Genomic DNA, 18,641 nt, shown 5'->3' with positions numbered 1-18,641 from the left:
AACAAATCTAATAATTACTACTCGTATGTATGTTTTAGAAAACATTTAATATCTCTTGTAATAAATTAAAAAAAAAAAATCAAAAGAAAGACAAAAACGAAACGTGGACACTCGAACATATATTTAAAAACGCATCTTCTTAAGCTAATCTCTCTCACTAATTTTTTTTTTTTGTAATTTACTGTTTTGTCTCTCCCCTAATAAATCTCAAAAACGTCTTCTTCTTCCTTCTTCCTTCTTCTCTCTGCTCTAATTACAGAGTCTTTTGTGAGAGAGTTTTTTAAAAATGAACCAATCCAATTCAGTGTCGAAGACGACGACGAAGACAACAGTCAAATTCAACCTCTGTAGATGAAGAGGTTCATCAATCCAACCGTGACGTTTTCCGTCACCGTCAACGTTGCCGTTATCTTCCTCCTCTTGTCTCCCGTCGTCACCTCATTAGGATCAGGCTCAACATACGCCGTCGTTTACGGCTCCGACACCGTCTGCGCTTTAATCTCCGGCCAACCCGCGCAGCGTATACTCTGTTACGACACGCGCCGTCGTACAAACGTCACTCTAAACCCCGGCGTCTCATTCTCCTCGATCGCCGCCGGTGATAATCTCCTCTGCGGTATACGCTCTGGTGGTTACAGCCTTCTCTGTTGGGACAACGTAGGAAGCTACACTCTCGATCCCAAAAGAATCTACCTCAACGACACCGTTTTGCTCCAGAGTCTCTCCGTCGGCGATAAACAAATCTGCGCCACCGTCAACGGCACAGGTTCCGTAAAATGCTGGAGAGACTCCGACCAATCGAAACCTCCGGCGAACGAGAAGTTCCGGTCAATTTCATCCGGCGTTGGTTTCTCCTGCGGCGTTTCGATTCCAAACAACCGGATCCTTTGCTGGGGATCCGATTCGACCAAATCGGGTCGGATCCAAACCGGATTCGGAAACACGTCGATGATGACCATAACCGCAGGTGAATCACACGCCTGTGGATTCAACACTACCGGGAGTTTGATTTGCATCGGAAACAACGAATCTGGTCAGCTTAATGTTGTTACATCGAACCAACCTAACCGTTACTCATCTCTCTCACTCGGATCAAACTTCACCTGCGCGACGAGAAGCTCTAACAACTCTGTTGTTTGCTGGGGAGGAGGAGCAGAGAGGTTCAACAATGTCACAGACTCGATCTCGTTCGAGTCGATATCTTCGGGTCCGGGTCTAATCTGCGGGTTAGTATCAAGTAACCTCTCAATCATGTGTTGGAACCCTACAAATTTCTCAAGAATCTTCCTCCCTTTCCCAGAAGTCTTACCAGGTCCATGCGTTGCATCTTCATCCCTTTGCTCTTGTGGTATCTATCCACAATCTGATAAGCTCTGTTCCGGTTCCGGTTCGATCTGTAAATCATGCCAGATTCAGTTCCCAGCGAGTCCTCCGAGTCAGTTTCCTCTTCCTCCACCGTCATCACCACCGTCAGCTTCGTCTCCTCCGTCGAAAGCTTTAACGAGAGGGTTGTTAGCGTTTGCGATCGTTGGATCAGTAGGAGCATTCGCAGGGATATGTAGTGTGGTTTACTGTTTATGGACTGGAGCTTGCTTGGGGAAGAAGAAAGTTCATAACTCTGTTCAACCGACGATAACTCGCGGCAGTTCTAATAGCCGGTCTAACAGTTCCAATAGCCGGTCTTTAACCATAAGACGTCAAGGGTCAAGAATGCTATCTATGAGGAGACAGAGAAGTGGAACGTCGTCGATGAAACACCCGGATAAAGCTGAAGAGTTTACCTTCTCCGAGCTAGCTTCAGCCACAGGAAACTTCTCTCTAGAGAACATAATCGGTTCGGGGAGCTTCGGCGTTGTTTACAGAGGAAAACTCAGCGACGGGAGAGAAGTCGCGATCAAACGCGGCGAAGTGAACGCGAAAATGAAGAAACTTCAAGAGAAAGAAACCGCGTTTGACTCGGAGATCGCGTTTCTATCGAGGCTTCACCATAAGCATTTGGTGAGGCTAGTTGGTTACTGCGAGGAGAAAGAAGAGAGGCTTCTTGTTTACGATTACATGAAGAACGGTGCGCTTTACGATCATCTACACGACAAGAACAACGTGGAGAAACACAGCAGTTTGATCAACTCATGGAAAATGCGGATCAAAATCGCGTTAGACGCGGCTAGAGGAATCGAGTATCTACACAATTACGCGGTGCCACCTATCATTCATAGAGATATTAAGTCGTCTAACATCTTGCTAGACTCGAATTGGGTCGCTAGAGTTTCGGATTTCGGGTTATCATTAATGGGTCCAGAGTTAGGGAAAGATCATAACCATCATCATCATCATCATCAACAACGTCCAATGAAAGCTGCGGGAACGGTCGGATATATTGATCCAGAGTACTACAGTCTCAATGTTTTAACGGACAAGAGCGACGTGTATGGACTGGGAGTGGTGTTGTTAGAATTGCTGACAGGCAAAAGAGCGATATTTAAGAACGGTGGTGATTTGGAGGAAGGGAGTGTTGAAGCTGCCCCGGTGCATTTGGTGGATTACTCGGTTCCAGCGATTACAGCGGATGAGCTTGGGAGGATATTGGATCCGAGAGTGGGATCACCGGGGCTAGGGGAAGGAGATGCGGTGGAGCTGGTGGCTTATACGGCTATGCATTGTGTGAATGCGGAAGGGAGAAATAGACCGACGATGACGGATATAGTTGGGAATTTGGAGAGAGCATTGGATTTGTGTGGGGATAGTCATGGGAGTATCTCTAGTAGTGGTATTTGCTCTATTGTCTCTGATTGAGAGATTCAAAATCAAAATATTTGACTCTCGTTTCTTTGATTTTTTTTTACAATAGGAAAATTATTTTGAGGATTTCATTGTTTCTCTCTTAAATATTTTCGGACTTTTTTTTGGATGAATTTTTTTTTTCCGTCTGTAAATAGTGTTAGCGTATGAAAACTGGAATATTCAATTATTCATGGTCTAACCCCTTTTGGTTGGGGAAATGTATCATTTGGACAGCGGAGACGAGAGCGAATGATTAAAAGTTGGAAATCATTAATTTATTGGTTTTTTGTGTATGAAGGAAGATGAGAATTATGATGTCGTTCTTTTGGTCAAAACGTATTGTTAATTTTATTTATGGAGGCCGCTTGTTAGGGAATAGTATACATTACTACTCCATAGCTTTGGCGTGGATGTAATCTCTAGTCAAAGTGCCGTCCATGTGGGTTGTGTTGTATCTTGGAAATTCCCAAAACCATAAAAAGCTTTAAAAGTTAAGAGTGTATAGAGAAAAAGTAGGTGGGGTCTAGTTATTACACTTGTAAAGTTCTCATATGTTTGACATGTCATCATGCCATGCCAACAAACAAATCCTCCAAGTCTGTTTGACTTTGAAGATTCCAATTTATTACCGGTCCCGGTCAATACTTTCTGTCTTTTTGGAATTTTCCTAATTATCAAGAAATTTCTTCTACTTCCAGATTCCTAAAATAGGAAACATCCCCAATAAAAAAAAATGCAATTTAAATCTTCTAAAACCTTATTTATCACTCTCACTATTCATTACAATAGATTTTTTTGATCTTTGATCAGAAAAATAAAATGTTTGATTAAGACAATATAACTATAGAATGTCAGTGGTTTTGTTCATGTATCCGCAAAGCATTTAACATGATTACATTGGTCCCAACAATGAAATAAAATCAGTGTTAGTACTATTTAGTGGTAATGTCGTTATACATGCGGTGACAGCTAATTTAACTTCCCATTCATTTAACTTGAGCGGTGCTTCTAAAGTTTTAATGCTGTATTCAATTATGATCAACGTGCGATGGGCCTCGGAACTTAAATATATACACACTTCAACTGATAAAAGTTCTTCCACGCGAAAATTAAATTGCATAGATGACGATAACTAAGAGTCTATGACAAGAAGAAAGATATACATGAATAGTTTTAATTTAACCAAAAATATGGCGGCAGCGCACGGTGGTGAGGCAATCATGGCGGTGAGGTCGGCCAACAAATAAATGACTTCTTGTTTCCTTAATAAAATTTTCCAACTCTTAACGACTTTTCGTCTTTTCCTATATTTCTTCTTTTATCTATTTATGTGTTTAGGATGACATATCATATACATATCTACTAGATTAAAACCGTGCTATTGAAATTTATTTTATTTATATTGTAATTTTTATATAAAATATAATTTATATGATTGTTTTTAAAAGTTTTTTGGATAAAACATTATACAATAAAATCATATGCTAAATATGATGATTTGAACATATTTTGTAAGTTTTATATTGTTAATGATTTTAGATAAGTACACTTGCTATAACACTGGACACAATTTTATTTTATACAAAATTTTGTATATTTTATATTTTAAAATAAAATTTTAATATGTTGTATTAGGTTATATATGTGAAATTTTTTCAACGATGTATATTCTACATCATGACTTGAATGTCATTATAAGACATAATTTTGTAAATTTGAATTTAAATATTGAACTTTTGGCCCGTTACTCAGTAAAATTTTTAATTCAATATATATTATTTCTAAAGAATAATATTACTAAAGCTTGAATATTTTATAGATTGAACAATTTATATTTGTTTTTAAGAATTCAACTTATGGTATATCCAGAAATAAAACTATTTTTTAATTATAATAAATAATATGATAATTTATTTGTTTCACAAAATAGACTCATATATAAAAATGAAAGGTGAAGTATAATGATAATTAACAAATTAATATGTTAAGTTAAATATCAAAAGATTTTATTTGATGAATAATTTAATAAAGGAAATTAATATGGTAAGTTAGATGATATGATTCTTTAGAATATTCTCTTTAATTTTTTTAGTATAACCTACCTATTTGTAACCAATTAATCTATCATTAATGTATAACCAATTAATCTACAAAACAATGTTGTGTACTTCCGTTTTATTATATAGGGGATTTATGTCTTTTGGATTAGATTTATGCACTTGCTAACAATGCTAGTAAAATTAATACATAGTAGTTAGTGATCAATTAAAACTTTTATTAGTTTAAGTTGCGAAATCACATAATTAAAGAACTACAACGATTTTACAAGTTTTGGATTCCTTCATTTCAAGTAATGTATGCGCAAATTACAAACTTTATAAAAATAGTAGCATATAAAATTGTACGTTGCTTTCAACTCACAGACACAGCACAAAATTACAAATCCTTATACCAAACCAATAAAGAACATTCACACTATAACCAAACCCATAAACCAAAATCACAAACTCGGTTTACTTGTATGTACTTAAAACAAACATTTCTCGTAATATACTCACACAAACTCCAACCGCACAAGAAGCTTCACGGATCTACACTTGACACCATCCTGGTTACGCAGAGGAACGGAACGTATTCCTTGCCTCAGCTCCCAGACCGGCAAGCAAGCCTGGCCTCCAAAATCGTCTTTCTCAGACATGTCATACTCATGTACCTCAATACGTAGAAGAGCAAGCTCTGGAACTGTTAATGGGAACTCAAAAACCTCGTCCCAAGCTGGTATCCAGTCATCCTCTAACGTTTTTGTCTTCTTCATTACTGTATCCGCCGGAACTCCAGCGATTCCAACCTGATATAAAATTTGGAAACTTCATATATCAGTTTCAGCCTCAAAACTACTAAAACCTTAAGGTTGCAGCATTTTTATAATACCCTTGTATAGAAGTCAGGTGGAGAATATCCATCGAAGTGTGTGTGAGGAAAATCATAGTACCATCCTTCTCCCATGTATATAGTTACCTAAAACATATATAAACAAACCAATACACTATAAGCTCATGGACTTTTACTAAGAATTCAACATCTACAACTGACCAAAACAGAGAATAATTTAGTTCTCTGACCCTTAGTGTTGTTTTAACTGGTAATGTAACTTCCGGGTCAAAGACAGAATCCGGTTTCAGCAAAATATCAGGTTTCTTGATGTAGCCACATCCTCCATTGCCTCTAAACATTCCTTGCATTACCCACAATGATCTTCCAAGTCCCTTCACAAGATAAAGTCATTTCAAAAATTAAATAATCTTTTGCAAACTATATGTAGCTTGTGGCATATGATTTTGATGTTCTGTAAACTGGAACAGAAAACTTGGAGATGTAAGAAATATTTAAAAAGAAACCTGCATATTGAAAGCAACCATTTGAGCTCCATGGCTCCAACCAACCAGAGGGTTGTAGTTCGATGAAGTAATTCTAGTTCCTTTTGGATAAACCCGAAGCAAATTCCTCTGAGTAAACCTACATTATTTACTCCATGATCAACAGAGTTTCTTATGGAAACATAGTTGAATCTTTATTGGTCTGAACTTGTTTTTGATGTATATAAGAAGAGTAACTTGAGGGAAAAATACCTCACAATCTGTTTAGCATATTTTTCTGAGGCTTTTTCAAGTTGTTCTTCACTCAAGCTAAGCCGTCTTACTTTATCAGGATCCACCTTCAAACATTCAGTTATTCCACCTTTCGGTTTCCCGGCCTGGATTGCAATCAAATGCTTGTATTCCGGTGGTGCATTCTTCTTAATCTTTTCATCACCATCGTCATCATCTTCATCATCATCAGTATCATCATCATCTACATTTGAACCATTCTACATCAAGGAAGAAAAAGATCAAACCAACTTGTACATATGAACCATTGAGATTTAAATGAAGCTGATGTGTTTCTTCTATATATACAAACCTTGTCACCACTTCTGTCCCGTCTAATAAAGCTTGGAACTTCTTTTCCCCAAACTTCATCATCACCCAAATTCCTACCTTTTTTCACCACATCATCATCACCTTTCGCTGCCTTGTACTCTTTAGGAGGTTTAGTTGAGATCATAATACGGTTTTTCAAAGAAGAGGGCGATGGGAACTCCTTTAAGCATTCACCGGAAGGAGGAGTAAACAACATTTCTCCAAATACATCTGTAACCATCTAGAAGTACAACACAACATCTCTATATATCAATTACTAAACCTCCCCAAAAGATTTCTCACAGAATTGCAAAAGAAGCTATACAAACCTCAGCAACTTTAGCTTGGAGTTTAGGAGTAAGATGATCTTCAAGAGTCACAACAACTGGATAATCAGATACATCAAAGGCATGTTCTCTAATAGCTCTTAGACATCTAATCAGCTCCACAGGTGATGTGAGTGTCCTAATATTTAAAAACGGTTCAGCAAGAACAAAACAAAAAATTAATCCATACTTCAACAAAACAGAGACATTAGTAATATATATATATACCTTCCGTGAAGAACATCGATACCACCTTCATCAGAGTTAGGCCAAATATCCAATTCAATAACTCTAACACCTTTTTTCAATGCTTCAATGATAGGCACTTCACTGCAATCACTACTCAGTTGATTACCAGTTAAATACGAGTTATGTCCTGTAAATATAAAATAATGTGACAATGGAGCATCCATATCTTGATGCACCTGTCCCAAAAGAAAAACGAAAAAAAAAAGTCATAAATTAGTATTCAAGAATCAATCAGTCTCTTCAATCTAAATCTTGATTTTGAATCACCTCATGAGAAGCAAGAGGAGAGTTGTTAATACCAAAAAGGTATTTGAAGAAAGCATCAAGGTGGAGACCATTACGATGAAGAAGAGAAGATGAGGCGTTGACGATCGCTTGAGCTTCTTCTCTCGTCGCTTTGTCTTGTTTCTGAACATCGATCAGGAACCTAAGGAGGAGATCGGTCGTCATGAGACCTTTGTCGGAATAATTCTCGAAAAGTGTCTTGATCTCGGGCGGTGCTACCGAGACGGTGTGTCGATACCTCCGACGGAAACAGAAGCAGACTTTGTATGTTTGCTTCGACATTGTGAAAATCACGACCGATGATGATGATGATTTGATGATTGAAGAAGGAATGTGATATCTCTCTCTCTCAATCTGAATTTTTAGTTTTATTGTTCTCTTCTTCACGTTGGCGGTTTGATTGTAATAGTGACTTTTCCATAAAATTTGGGCTGTCAAGATATGAATTTGTTATCACAAACAAATTAGTCCACGTGGATTTTTTCTTTTAATTTATGTCGGCAGATTCTCATTTTATTATCTCTTCTAATTGTTTTGTCTTCATTTTAGTATTAATTGAATTAATAATTGATAAGTTCTTTACTTGCTCTATAATGGGACCTAAAGAACAATCTTGGGTTCATCCCCACTCTCTTATTCAATCCTTCTTAATTAGCTAATCAAAATTTACCATATAATTTAATTATATAAACTAAAATAATTGATCTTATCTGAACAAACAACTAGAATAAATTTACATAACTTAATGAGTAAACAAATCTTTTTTAAATCACAAAATTAGCATTATTTATATTTTTTTCATTATAAAGTTTATATCCTAATATTTCCTTTATAAACCCAAACTGGCATATAATTTGTTCTAATTGTAAAATCTTAACTCTAACCACTCTTTTGTAAACTCAAACCATAATATAATTTCATTTAATTGTAAAGTCTAAACCCTAATCCTCTTTTATTAACTCAAACTTTAATTGTAAAATTTAAACCATAAACTCTAATCACTCTTTTATAAATCCAAGCTTACATATATTTTTTTTTAATTATAAACTTTAAATCTTAATCCTCCTTTATAAACTCAAACTGATATATAATTTTATTTAATTATAAATATAAATCCTAAATGTTTTTTATAAACTCAAACTGACATAATTTTCTCAATAAAAAATAAACAGATTTTGTTTATTTGTTTTGTTTTGTTTTTCTGAATTTAATTTTAATTTTTTTTTGAATATAATATAATATGTCATATTATTGTATTTTGATTGACTAATTAAGAAAGATGAATAATAGTGGTACAATTTTTCATAAAAGAGCATTAAATCTTACATAGCAAAACAGTCATCAGTTTGACAAAAAAAAACAAAACAGTCATCAAATCATGTATCGAGTCTTTAAACAGTTGATCATCAATGGAGAATTGCTTACACCTCTTTAAACTATGAATTTAAAGAGAAAGAGAGACTAGTAAAATCGTACTAAAAGAAAGTCAAACCTTTCATATGATTTAAGTAAAATGTTTTTCTTTTTCACATTCACTTGTTATAATATTGAAGATGATGCAACATATAAGAGTGCGTAATATAACTTGTTAAGGATGATGATGCATTTGGCATAGAAGAAGAGAACAGAGAACAAGAAGAGAATGGAAAACATGGAAGAATATAGAATACTTCAAAGATATCTAAGTCTATATGTCTACTTCATGCCTTAAGCTTTGATCAAAACACCATCACAAGATTTCTCAAAGATACCAACCATATTGAGTAGACCAAAAGACCAACCCATATATTCTAGTCAATAACATAACATGTCTAATACCTATCGTGGATCATAATGTGTAACTTGCTGATTAAAAAAAAGGTTCAACAACGCATCGCAAAACCCAACATAGTCTAAATATTTAACTAAGCAAGTTTGCATATGTCCTCATACATAATAGACTCGATGACTCTTCCATCATAGACACCTTTCTCGATCTGCATTTAGCACAAAACTTCTCTGTATCCAAACCCAACAACTTTGCATTCAAACCACGGTATGCCCCATTCACTATCTTCACTGACCCTCCTATATGTGAAAGCACCGCCTCTAGCTTCTCCTGTTCAACTATCTGCACATGCTTAGAATCAAGCATTTCGATCTCCCCACCATACTTATCAATCACTTTCTTCACAACACCTTTATGCTTATAGTATCCCTTACTCATCACCTTGACAATGATCCCTTCAAACAACCAGTAATCTTTACGATTCATCCTCTCCTTCTTCTTCTCTTCCTCCTTCATCAACTCATCCAAAGCTGATCTCTTCTCCTTGTCGCTTCTTCCCGAGTCCCCGCTTCTCTTCTTCTTCTCCCCTCTCCCAACCACCTTCTCATTCCCCTCATCGTCAAACACGATTTTCAAGCTCTCCCCTCTCTCTTTACCTGTAGCATCCTGCTTAACGCATCCACCAAGAGCAAACCCAACCTTAGCTCCACTCTTCAACTTCAATTCTTCATCTTTCTTCTTCTTCTTCTTCTTCTTCATATCATCATTATCCTCAACAACTTCTTCACCACGACCATCATTCGATTTCTCAGCAGCTCTCTCAATCTGCTTCTGAATCTCTCTCTCTCTCTTGTTTCTGCTCCTCAGCTAAATCACTCTTTACTCTCTTGTTCTTCAATCTTTTAACTCTCAACTCTCTTGTTTCTCCTGCGAATCATATGTCAAGGGCAAACACCATCGAGCTTCCTTTCCAAAGCAAAGCAAGTGGAGAGCTACAGAGAAGTTGCAACTTGTTCACCCTGATCTGTGCGGTCAAATAACTCCATCATCGAACAAAGAGAAGAGATATCTGATAAGCTTCATTGACGACTTCTTAAGAAGGACGTGGATCTACTTTGTGCTTGAGAAATCAGAGGCTTTTCACCAATTTGAACTGTTTAAGGCGTATGTGGAGAAACATACAGGAAGTCTCATCAAATGTCTAAGGACAGACAGAGGAGGAGAGTACAACTCCATTGAGTTCAAGGAGTTCTGTAAGGAACACGGAATCAAACGCCAGCTGACCACTGTGTACACTCCACAACAGAACGGCGTTGCTGAGCGTAGGAACAGAACTCTCATGAACATGGTGAGACCTGTGCTGATAGAGAAGGAAGTACCAAGGAGCTTTTGGCCAGATGTAGTGCAATGGGCAAACCATGTCCTAAATCGATCTCCTACGATGATCGTGAAGGACATGACTCCAGAAGAAGCATGGAGTGGGAACAAGCCATCAGTGGAGCATTTTCGAATTTTTGGCTGTGTTGGTTATGTTCACATTCCAGATGTGAAAAGGACCAAACTAGATGACAAGAGCGTGAAGTGCGTCATGATCGGGTACATCAGTGAGTCAAAAGCATTCAAGATGTATGATCCGATAGAAAAGAAGACTCACATCAGTCGTGATGTGATATTCAAAGAAGATAAAAAAATGGAGTTGGGATGAAAGTCTCTCTGCAGAACAGAACATAGAGCTCGAGTGGGAAGATGAGCATGAGATCGATGAAAGTGAAGAAGAAGAGATCCTCCTCCACAAACTCATGCTCGACCAGAAGCTGCAACAACGAGCAGAACAAGAAGGCCACATGTTTGGAACGTTGATTACACATCCGGGGAGGAGCTATCAAACACCAAAGAAAAGACAAATATGGTGAGAGTAGGACCTGAGGAGGAGGAGGAGATTGTAGCAGCACTTATGGTGATCTCAAATCCCACTTCTTTCGAGGAAGCTGTTCTACACTCGAAATGGAAGACTACAATGAATGCAAAGATTTGTTCGATTGAGAAGAACCTGGCATGGTCTGTAACGCCCCCGAACCGTACTATGATCACGCAGGCCATAGTACAGTCACGGAACGCTACGATGGGAATTGCACCGGGTCAATCCGGTCGAGGGACGGAAGCTGCAGACTTCCCGATCGGTTTATCCTAGTACAACTCCACCCACATCCGAGACTACTTAGGCTTTGCAACCCTTGCGGCCTGGTGCGTTGTGTCAGCCCGGACAAGGCCGAGTATCATTTGCAACTTGCCATGCCTTTGTAAAATCGAATGTATATTACTTCAATAGTTCTTTGCATTTGAAAACAAAAACATTAAAGCAATATACAAAAGATAGCCGGATAATTGTTTATAAAAACATAGGGTTTTGCAAGAAACACAAGAAAAACCCTATCTGGTACCCTAAAGCTTGCTCCGGCTCTAGACTCACTTAGGCTTCCCTGCAAGACAAAAGTAATATCATGAGTAATCTAAGATTACTCAGTGAGCCTGGGTACCCCTTTCATCCTAAACAGGATACTACTTCCCCAACCCGACTACCCCAAGCAAGTAAAACAAACAAGCAAGGCAAGTCATCAAAGCTACACAACAGAAGCTATAGCGGAAGCAAAACAACAACAAGGCAAACAAGCCTACAATAATAAGTCTAAGCAACACTATGCAAGACTAAGCTATCAACATGCAAGACGAAGCTATCAACATGCAAGCCAACAACAAAACAATAAAAAACAAGCGAGTGAGGTTAAAGCCACACGACTCCATCCTGAAGACCTAGACTCGCAAACCAAAGAAAAGACGACTAAAGGAACAAGGATCTCTTGGACACTTTAGACTCTTAACAACACCACACGAGAAGTAAGGATAACTAGAATAGTACAAGGGACTCTTGACATCCTAGACTCCTTCACCTAGGGCCTTTCGATAATCTGTTCCGTTCCTCCACACTACCCATGTTGAAACCTTCCCGGTAACCAACATGAGCTCCCATGCTGAAACCACAAAGGTAACCAGCAGAGATTCACCAAAGTTACATTGTCATGTAACGGTCACGCTAATAGCTAGTTAGCCGTGACTGTGTCTCGCGTAAGTGGTTTGAAACTTCTTGCGAGACACGCACATACATACGGAACCAGAAATATCGACTCTACTTCTTTTAGCTAAGACTCAAGAAACAAATTCAAGAGACTTGCTAAACACACTTACAACCACTTCAAGCAAGAAAGTCGAGCCAACAAGCAAGAACAATCATGCGGTACAACATGCAATAATCAACAAGAACGAGAATGTAAATTCAAAGATCTTAAGATTAAATAAATACATGCAACCAGTTTAAACCCCTTAACTCAAGCAAGAAAAATCAAGCAAACAAGCAAGAACATTCATGCAAGAGCACATGCAAAATCAACAAGATCGAGAATGATAAATTCAAAGATCTTAAGATTAAAATATGCATGTAAATGCTTAAATTCACTTAAGCAAACACTCAACCATCCGCATGCCAAAATGATATGATTTAACTAAGTAAATCTCATTTAAAAATGCGCATGCAACAAAATTCGGTTTTAAACTTAACATGCGTTAAGTTAATTAGCAACGACTAACCTTAACCGAAAATATGCAAATAAAATTGCAAACATCCTATCTCCTTTCATGCATGCAACCGGTTTATTAAGCAAGTTATGCTAATAAAACAAATCGCTAAGTCACATGATGCATGTAAACCTTCTCACCAAATTTTAAGTCCACCGTTTCCTTAAAATGCAATCGGATTACCATTTAACCAATTCTTAGGTGAGATCAATGCATGTACTTATTTGCGCATGGTGATTTATCATAAATCCTACCATGAATGCATGCAACCGATTTTAAACTAAAATCAACATGCAACTACTCTACATGCCTTACCATAGAACTCACTTTCACATGGTTATCTTCTCATAAAGCCTACCATGAACCGCATGCAACAAAATTAAACTAACTTTACATGCATGCATTACCGCAGCACTCACCCTTTATGCCGATGATGGAAACTCGGATTTCACTGCACCACTTGATCAGATCTCTCTTCCCTTAGCTCCAACCGCTAAGCGCCCCTTGGTCTCCTCTTGATCCGCAGCTCAAAGACTCGGCGAAAGCCACACCTTCTTTCCAAAGACTCCTTCTTTGCTTCTCCCTTAACTCACACTCGCTACTCCACTCTCTCAAGGCGATTTCTCTTTATATTTCTCTCTTGGATTTGAGAGAAAAATCTTTTGAGTTTTAAACTGGCAAGAGTTTGGGAGAGAAATGAGAAAACTTCCTTCTCTCAATCGCAAATGGTCTATTTATAGGCGAGAGGCTCTCCTTCTTCTCCTTAGTGGAAATCGACAAATGACAAAATTTTGGATGCATGTGGCGCGTGTGACTCACGCCCCAATGGGCTCGCGCCATTCCATTTAATTCTCCCACTTTGTCTCTGCATGAATGCATGTCTTCTCATTGGTCAATTTCTTAAAAGACAAACTTTTCTCCCATGGTCCTTCTCTCGTCCATCGTCCAACGTCCACGTCCGCTTACCTCTTCGGTCATCGCTTGAACGTTTTAGGCTCTTTCGGCGTTACCCGGACCATTCTCCCCGCTCATGGCCACCATTGGTCCTTTCGGCAACTTTCGGACATTTCGGACAGTACATCCCGGACTGTACGGATGGTACGTCTCGGTCAGTACAGACAGTACGTCCTAGCCGGTACAGTTGGTACGTCCCGGGCAGTATGTACAGCTCGTCCTGCATGGTACATATGGTACGTCCCGGATGGTACGTATGGTACGGACGACACGTCCTGGTCAGTACATGGTACGTGGTACCATTGGCCATCTTCCAACTTGTTCAGAATTTTCCGGACATTACTTCTGTAATTCTTCTTCCTTCCTCCTTTGGCTTAATTCCATGTCCTTTACTCGACCTTGGCCCATGGATTTTCATTTCGAATTTCACTCCTTGGTGAGGGTCATTACATGGTCTCTGGTGGAGCTTCCAGCTGCAGCCAAAGCGATTGGCGTAAAGTGGATCTACAAGACCAAGCTTAATGAGCAGGGAGAGGTTGACAAATTCAAAGCTCGGCTCGTGGCGAAGGGTTATTGACAAGAATATGGGATTGACTACACGAAAGTCTTTACACATGTGGCTAGAATGGATACAGTGAGGATGATCATTGCTTTAGCTGCTCATCGAGGATGGGGAATTCATCAATTAGATGTCAAGTCTGCCTTCTTACATGGAGAATTGCAGGAAGATGTTTATGTGGAGCAACCTCAAGGCTATGAGGTAAACGGGAAAGAGCACATGTTCTATAAGCTGCATAAAGCTTTATACGGACTAAAACAAGCACCACGAGCTTGGTTTAGTCGTATAGAAGCTTACTTCATCAAAGCAGGCTTTGAGAGCAGCATCAACGAGCAAACTCTGTTCATCAAGCGCAAAGGAGGTAAAATACTCATTGTTAGTATTTATGTTGATGATTTGCTCTTTACTGGTGATGATGAGGAGTTGTTAGCTGAGTTCAAGCAGTCCATGAAAAAGGAATTCGACATGACTGATTTAGGGAGAATGAGGTATTTTCTTGGAATAGAAGTAGTGCAAAAGGATGATGGTATCTTTATTTTTCAAAGAAAGTATGCAGCGGAGGTCATCGAAAGGTTTGGAATGCAGAATTTCAATGCTGTCTGCAATCCAATTGTTCCTGGTCAGAGACTTTGCCGAGATGAGACGGGTGTGAAGGTTGATTCAACTCTTTACAAACAAATGGTGGGAAGCTTGATGTACTTAACGGCAACGCATCCTGATCTCATGTTCGTGGTGTGTCTCGTCAGTCGTTTCATGGCCAATGCCACACAGTTACAATTTGCTGTGGTAAAACGAATCATGTGGTATCTGAAAGGCACCATGGGGTTTGGAATCTGGTACAAGAAAGAGGGAAGAACATGGCTTGTTGGTTACACAGACAGTGACTATGCTGGGGACATATATGATAGCAAGAGCACATCAGGGTATGTGTTTTTAATGGGAGGAGGAGCTGTTGCATGGTCGTCACGAAAGCAGCCTATCGTGACACTCTCAACTACCGAGGCAGAGTAGGTTGCAGCATCAACTTCTGCTTGTCAAGCTGTGTGGATGGGAAGAATTCTGAAAGAGATTGGTTACAATCAAGGAGGAGAAATGGTGTTGTTGTGTGATAATACTTCAACCATCAACTTGTCCAAGAATGCTGTGTTACACGGTAAGTCGAAGCACATCAGGGTTCACTATCACTTTCTAAGGGATTTGGTTAAAGAAGGAGTTATTAAGCTGGAATACTACAAAACCGAGGAGCAGCTCGCTGATATCATGACTAAGCCGATGAGGATGCAACGTTTCAGAGGATTAGAGAAGCTTTTGGAATGCGTGTTTTAGTTGTTTCCGCAAGTCTAGCAATAAGGAGACTTGTTCTCTATAGTTTACTTGGTCAAGTTTCTATTTCCGTAAAACTAGTTAGTAGTTGAGTTAGTGGAGTCAGTTATTTGCTTCAGCTTTTGTAAGTCTATAAAAAGGCATTGAACGAGTATGAATAACGTCAAATCATTCAGTGCACATTGTGTTTTCTTTGAGCTAAACCTTACAAAAAAACGATCGATTGACGAAAAGGAAGGCAAATTATATGTGGATTTGCTGCAGAGATTCAACAAAATAATGAGATCATTGTTGGTTAATGAGTAGATTGTTTGGTTACATATACTCCACTAATAAGTATGTAATTAATATAGTAATGATATTTTTAGTGTAATTTTATTTGAAAGCTCATCTCAAATTTTTACCTCTAATGGTGAGATAATTAAGTTTCTCAATATTATAAAATATTACTATTTAGTGTAATTAAGTTTCTCAATAATATAATATTACTACTTTTTTAGTGAAATTTATGTTGGTAAATAATTACGTAAGGTATTGCTCTAAATTAGAGAATATCTCATTAATAATTTTAAATATATCAAATTATATCTTAAACATATTTAGTTGTACTTATTTTTTTGGTCAAAACATCTCTTATTGTATTAATTACTTATATATAAAATCTATAATAATTATTATTATTATTAAAAAACCATAAATATTACAGTAATAAATATAAATATTTCTAACAAAATATTGAAATCTAATTTTTTTAGTAAACTCCAATTTTCTAATATTTAATAACATTGTATTAATTAAAACATTACTAATGTAATATTATTGAATCAAACTTAACTATATCAATTAAATATTAATAATAATATATAATTTAAACTTATAGAATGAAGCTTAACAAATATATCTTGCAAAGCTGGATGAGCTTAAGAAGGTATTGCATATGATAGCACTTTATTTTAGAGATAATTTGAAACGAGACTTAAGATCCTTAACAAGTAGTGAGTAATCTTCCTTTGAAAAAACGTTAAAACATTCAATATCTTTATTTTATGTTCATTCAGACCTTAAAACATTCAAACATTCAAATCTTCATTTTATATTTAAAAAAACATTCAAACGTTCTTCAAAATCCATCTTCCAAGAGTATTCAGAGCAGTAGGTTGCAAACAACAGTTCTTACTTTAATCCACACATCATTCTGATGTGAGAAAAAGTGACTGTTTAGAAACATTAAAGTCCACTCAATGTTTGGTTATTGTATTCATTGTATAAGAATAGGTATTCATGGGTTAAAAAATGAGGTTATCAACTAAGTCCATGCATTTTTGAAATGTGGATTGCACTGGCTTTTCACATTGCAATTTGATTTCTTTTTTTCCTTCATAAATATGGTTTGTATGCATGGGCCAATCTTAAAGTTGTCGTTTGACATACCTACAATTAAAATATAATTAGCTTTAACTAGATGTTAAAAAAAAATTGGTAAATTTTACTTTATCCATTTTTTTACATTACTTAATTTGTGTTCTAATGAAAGCGGATAAGCGACTTGGTATTTTAGGACGAGATGTACGCCGTGGGAAGCCGTGTCGGTAACCTCAAAGGACAAAACCATGAACAAAGGAGAGTTGGCAACTTGGTTGTTTTGGGCTTCAAGGAGAATGCGATCGACGATTTGACGGGACAAGATGAAATCATAGAACCGGTTGTGTATGACTTGATGTACATACTGGGGGCGAAGCTTCATAGCTTGAGATGGATCTGAGGAAGGATTGGGAAAACAATACTATGAGATTGTTTACGACTGCTTAAGATGATGACAATGTTTAAAAGGCCACAGAAGGGAGGAGTAGGAATTGCATGAGCATGAAAGGTGATTATCGGTCTAGTAGTTTCCATGTTGGGAACAAATTGAAGGAGAGCGAGAGAGAGACGAAGATTGTAATTGTGAACGATGAAACTGAGAGAATGAATTGTGAGAATGCTTTTGGTGTTTTAACAATATTAATTTTATTTTTAAACAACGTCGTTTGGCTATCTTTATACACATGGAATCCACGTCAGATTGACTTGACGGAGAAATTAACAAAGTTAGTAATTAATCACGTTTTTGTATATTTAAACACAAAATCATAAGTCTAGATATGCAATTCAAATATTTTAAAAGTCAATGAATATTTAAGCACACCCAATAGTCTGATATATGAATCGAACATATTATAATTGTCCAGGTATGAAAAAGCCATTTTTCCATCCGCGTCGGGGTAGTTTAATTGAAATTTGAAACTAGACCTATATTTGGGCTCCTAGGTGTTTAAAGGAAACTGAGCCCATAAGCCAAAGGGCCCAAAGAGTTTTTTTTTTTTTTTTTGGGTTCTCTTTCATTCGACCAAATTTATGCGACAATGAATAATAGCCATCGCTGCTAAGAACAACCAACCAAAACCTAATGAGAATTTGCGCAATCATCAGCATGTAGTGTGTGTTGTGTTATATAGAATTGTTCTGTTATCTGGGTGTCCGTGTTTGGTTTTTTCTGCTGACAGCTAGTATTCAATTACAGTTGGTGCATGTAGTAATTTTCAGACAACCTTTGTTTTCTTTTTACGAGAGAATCGATCAAGAGACATATAGAATCGATGGAAGTAGACAAGATTGAAGGAGACGATCGAGTTAACTACGGAGAAAGATTCAATTGAGGAAGAAGAAACATGACAGATCACTGATACGATTCAACAACCTTCATTGCTCTGTAACGATGACTCAAATGGTGTGGAAGACCTTTGGTTGAATATTGTCTCCGACTTAAA

The 18,641-nt window shown here is 37.4% G+C and overlaps 1 protein-coding gene and 2 pseudogenes across 2 annotated transcripts; 1 reads left to right on the top strand and 2 right to left on the bottom strand.

Moving 5' to 3' along the window:
• Positions 1-119: 119 nt before the first annotated feature.
• On the top strand, positions 120-2,968 carry LOC104781484 (putative serine/threonine-protein kinase-like protein CCR3 pseudogene; annotated as a pseudogene). Its single transcript, XR_015597093.1, has one exon. The product of XR_015597093.1 is annotated as a putative serine/threonine-protein kinase-like protein CCR3 pseudogene (transcript).
• A 2,133-nt stretch (positions 2,969-5,101) lies between these two features.
• Positions 5,102-8,061, bottom strand: LOC104784102 (phosphoinositide phospholipase C 7). The gene is made up of 9 exons (XM_087510644.1): positions 7,583-8,061; positions 7,295-7,491; positions 7,070-7,205; positions 6,742-6,981; positions 6,411-6,649; positions 6,180-6,297; positions 5,904-6,047; positions 5,713-5,799; positions 5,102-5,629 (listed from the first exon to the last, which is right to left on the bottom strand). The coding sequence occupies exons 1-9, from the start codon at positions 7,880-7,882 to the stop codon at positions 5,336-5,338; spliced, it is 1,755 nt and encodes a 584-aa protein (XP_087366770.1). The 5' UTR covers positions 7,883-8,061; the 3' UTR covers positions 5,102-5,335.
• Positions 8,062-9,504: 1,443 nt separating this feature from the next.
• Positions 9,505-10,414, bottom strand: LOC104784100 (KIN17-like protein pseudogene; annotated as a pseudogene).
• Between the last annotated feature and the right edge of the window lie 8,227 nt (positions 10,415-18,641).

Source organism: Camelina sativa, chromosome 4 (genome assembly GCF_030686135.1).
Source record: "Camelina sativa cultivar CO46 ecotype springtype chromosome 4, ASM3068613v1".
Lineage (NCBI taxonomy): Eukaryota > Viridiplantae > Streptophyta > Magnoliopsida > Brassicales > Brassicaceae > Camelina > Camelina sativa.
Note: the sequence above shows the minus strand (reverse complement) of the source record. Positions and strands in the feature narration are given on the sequence as shown.